Source organism: Helianthus annuus, chromosome 6 (assembly GCF_002127325.2).
Source record: "Helianthus annuus cultivar XRQ/B chromosome 6, HanXRQr2.0-SUNRISE, whole genome shotgun sequence".
NCBI lineage: Eukaryota > Viridiplantae > Streptophyta > Magnoliopsida > Asterales > Asteraceae > Helianthus > Helianthus annuus.
Genome location: NC_035438.2, coordinates 32,982,864 through 32,987,434, shown reverse-complemented (window position 1 = coordinate 32,987,434; position 4,571 = coordinate 32,982,864). Strand labels below are relative to the sequence as shown.

At 36.7% G+C, this 4,571-nt stretch overlaps 1 protein-coding gene across 1 annotated transcript; it reads left to right on the top strand.

Annotated features, from left to right (window-relative positions):
• Nucleotides 1-585: 585 nt before the first annotated feature.
• Nucleotides 586-3,430, top strand: LOC110865151. Its single transcript, XM_022114371.2, has 2 exons — nucleotides 586-1,454; nucleotides 2,950-3,430. The coding sequence occupies exons 1-2, from the start codon at nucleotides 1,037-1,039 to the stop codon at nucleotides 3,030-3,032; spliced, it is 501 nt and encodes a 166-aa protein (XP_021970063.1). The 5' UTR covers nucleotides 586-1,036; the 3' UTR covers nucleotides 3,033-3,430.
• Nucleotides 3,431-4,571: the final 1,141 nt, after the last annotated feature.

The window sequence follows — 4,571 nt, the reverse complement described above, 5'->3', positions numbered from 1 at the left end:
TATCACTATGTGTTCTATTTTTTATTTTATTAATTTTTATATAGTGAAGAAATAAATGCATAAACGAAGTCAATAAATCAAAATATTTGAAATGAGGATAACAATGATTTGGAACAATGACTCGAAACAATTACCTGTTAAAAATTAAGTGAATTCATTCTATGTAACACCTTATATAGAGTGTCCACTGAAGTTCCTAGATTCACATAACCTATATTTTATAGCTTCACTTCTAAACCTCTTTTTGTTCTTTAGATAATGACGATAGTTACTTAGTTGCGATGGTGATCGTAGAAAATTCAGAGGGGGGGGGTGATATCTAGTTAAAGGTCTTGTGTTGTATATAGCACATCATTAAGACTCTAATTTATCGCTTTTAAGGATATAGCAAACCATGTGGTTTAGAGGTTGATGAATATCTTAATGGACAACAACTAGACATCAACATGGTCGGATGTAAGCCAAGTGTACAAACCATACAATATTTAGTCAAGATCCTAAAGTTGATTCAAGTGCAAACCATAACAAAGAAAAACTAGCCTAACCATCAAAGAGATAAGCAACTCTTTCGGTAATAACATAGAGATAAAGTAAGTTCTTTTATTAAAGTGAATTTAATATTTCTGTGGTATTCTCTAACATGTTCATCCATTTAGGATACCATAAGCCACATGAACCACAAGAGGACATCATCAATTATGGATAAGAAAAGCAACACAAAAAAGATGAACTAAACCTGAAGCGTGGTGAATAGCATAAGGACCAAACTTGTAACATACTTGTTTACATTTTTTACGTTATCTTGTTCTCTTTGAACGAAGATAACCCGTCCTCATAAATTCCCCAAACTTCCCCTGTCCAAAACGTTACTTCAACTCTTGAAATCTCTCATCCTCATCACTGCATATGTAGTAATCCAAAAGCAACATCAAAATCCACTTGCAGAAGAATTATCAGATTCACTTTCAACTGACCTCGATTTGCGCCAATAATTCATTCAAATCGAGTATTATTATTATTCCATAATAAATTCCTGATGACGAGTAATTTCCTCTTAGATCTAAACAAAATAATGACAACACAACCTCACCATCACCAAGATCAAAACTCTAGGGTTTTCCACGAGTTATCCGCTTTAATCCTCAACTTAATCCGCCATCCTACGCCGGTTCACTTTTCCGGCGACCCTACGGTGGCCTCACGGCGGCATCCGCGGCCGGCGCCGCTCTCGCAGATTACTCCGGCCGGATTCGCGTCTATGTTGTTAGGTATATCGTTGGCGTTGATGTTGTGTGGCTCGATAACGTTTATTATAGGGTTTTTGTTGATGCCGTGGGTTCTTGGATTGGTTATGTTGTTTTATGTGGCTGGAATTGTTTCGAGTTTGTCGGTTCTCGGTCGGGCGATTTTCGGTCATACTTTGCCTCCATATTCCCCTAGAAAGAGCGTTCCTGGTATGATTCTCTTGTTTGTATTTGTATTGAGCTTTTAGTTATTTCATTTTTCTAGAAGCTGATGTTAAGGATATTTGAAAAGTTAGTTGTAGTCTGTTATGGATACTATTACAGTCTATTAAGATATTGTTATCGTTTTAGTCTGTTAGACCGTATGTAGTCATTAGAATATGGGGCGTTTTTAAGCCCGAAAACGTCCAAACACGCCCGGCCATGGCCCCCGGGGCGTTTTTTTTGAATTTTGGCTGTTTGGCGTTGTATTTTCCACGCCCAAGATGAAAACCACTGACCAATCACTGTTTTAGTTGAATATTATTTGTTTTAATAATTAAAAAAAATATTGGGTAATTATAGGAGTGTCACGTGTCGAACAACGCCCAAGGGTGGTGGCATTATCCCACTAAGCCCTTTTCTTCAAAACGCCCCTTGGCTGACTAGGACGACACATGGCGGACAACGCCCAAGGGTGGGGCTTATAGATATTGTTACAGTTTTTTATTTTGAACAGCAAACTAGACTAATCCTAAATACTTATATACTTGCATGATTTGAACATTGTTACAGTTAATTGTAGTCTGTTATGTAGATATTTGTACAGTTAGTTGGTTACTTTGTGTGCTTGTTTGATATCTAATACATCGCTATATAGGAGATTACATTGTACGAGTCTTGATTATGATAGTTCATGTATCTCTGAATTGGGTCTTGATCTTTTACCCATGGTTGTAAAAATGCCGCCTGGGCTTCGATTAGTCTCCAATTAATCACTAATTGGAGGTTCATCGAGTAATGGCCGATTAATCGCTAGGCTGTCAACGGTCGCCCTATTCTGGCCAAATTTCGACCAGATTCCGGCCAAATTTCGACCAAACTATATAAATTCCCTTCGATTACTTAAAAAATGGGTCAATGAGGGGGTTAAAACATGTCTACTTAAAAATTACATATAAAAATGTGTGTGTGTGTATAAAACTAAAAAAATACATTTAAAAATCCCAATCCGATTAATCCCCATTAATCTTAATTAATCGCTAGTCGGTAGCCCACCGACCGACTAGCGTCTACCAATTCTTACAACACTGCTTTTACCTCAGTTGCTTGTTTTGACAGAATAGAGATTGATTTGAAATAAGCAGTATCATGTTTTTCTTTTCTTTTCTGGTGTGGATTATGCACAGAGAGATTGTTTTGGATCATTTTGTTTTTGAAGATAAATAAATTGTTTGGTCATATGTTTACGGTGTTACAGAACAATTAGACTGTATTTTTGGCGATTTACCAAATAACCCATGCATATAGTATTTGTGGAGTTGTTAATATTTTCAGGGTTGATGTGTCTGTATTCGTATTGGTTCGTGTTTTGACTGTAGAATGTCAAACCAGTAAACTTAAATGTGTAACTGGACCTACAAGAAAGTAACATAACAGAGTTTTCAGAAGATGTTTTTCTTTTTTCAAGTTCCGAAGGATTAATGGTTTGTGTCTTGGTGTGCAGCATGGAAACTGTCTGTGAAAAGTGAGGGAGATAATTGGACTGCCCAGAAGACAGTCGATGAACACCATGAATGTTGTATCTGACCAGGGTTGCAGAAGGTAAATGGAATGAACCTGAACTTCTGATGTACTACCGAGGATCTTTGAATGTTACGGATTATTTATAAAAACTCATACAATACGTAGCCTTATTAAGTTTTTTAGATTAGAAAGTTGGTTGTTTGTGGGTGTGCATTCTTTACTTGAGGAAGCATATGGTGGTGTCCAGGGTGAATTGTGGTTGGTGCTTATGAATTATGTCTGTAGAAGCTTAAACATTCTGCTGCTGCTGCTGCTGCTATTATGGACTTGAGTCTTCTCTTTCTTACTTGTATTCATAACTCTTGATCTGCAATTGATTTGTTGTATTTTATACACATTCTTTATGGTTTAGTGTTGAATATGTATGTTAAGTTGTGTTATAAACTGCAATACTTGAATTATTTACAGTTTACGGTCATTCTTTTATCTGCAAAGGGGTGATGGGGTCTGCTAACCACCTTCCTGCTTCGTAATTTGACCCGTCTTGAATGAAAGGCGTCACTTATTAGTCATTTAAAAAGGAAGAAAAAGGTTGCCGTGTCGCTAAGCCTAGCAAAACAGGGAGCTCAGGTCGAGTACCAGGTCAACCAAGTTATGAGCAAAATAGGCTCGGGTTAAAACAAGCACTTTATCAAAAGTATCATTTTGGTCCCTTTTTCAAAAGTATTTGGTTCAATGGTTCAGACAGGCACGCAATATGGCATTTTTATTGTTTTGTAATTATCGGGCAGATGTCCAAATTGCAACTTTCGATATTACTACACTTTTTGCTTTTATACACTTTTCTATAAGGGTTGTATTTAACGTAGTTGGTTCTATTAAACATATTAATTTTCTTTTTTACTTGCTCTTTAACTAGTCTGTAAGTAATATTTTTGTTCCTTTACACACTAAAAGGCTAAAAGCTATATGAAAACCATACTTTTAGCTACATGAAAACCATATGATTTGTTGTTTTCATTGATTACAATAAAATTGAGGGAGGTGGGGTATGTTTAGACTTTAGATAACCCATTTTTTTAATAAACTAGAAGTCACGGTTGCGCTATGTGATAGGGACATGCCGATTTTGAATGAAATTTAATGGAAATGTAGACGAAATAGTAAAAATGACACTAATAAAAAAACCTTAAACTATAATATTACAAAATAAAAATTAAATAAAAAAATGTTTTAGTTTCCCCAACCCTAATCGGTTCCGGGAGATTCGGTTTATTTTAGGTTCAATCTGGTTTCTAGCCCAAACCTGTTTGGCTAAAATCGGTTCTAATCCTTCCTAAAAAACCCGAACCGGTTGAGAAAAAAACAAAAAAAAAGGCTGACGAGGTTCACATGGTTATAAATAAAACAACTGAATATATAATGTTATTGCTTGTTGCTCATCTAGTATGCATTATTTAGGGTGTTAGGAGTGGAGCGGCAAAGTGGTCGGCAAACGGTTTTGCCGAGCGGCAAACACCGCCGCCTACACTTTGTCGTTGCCGACAAACGCTTGGATCGGGGAGGGGAAGCCGACGCGGTGAGGGGAGGAAGGAGAGAGAG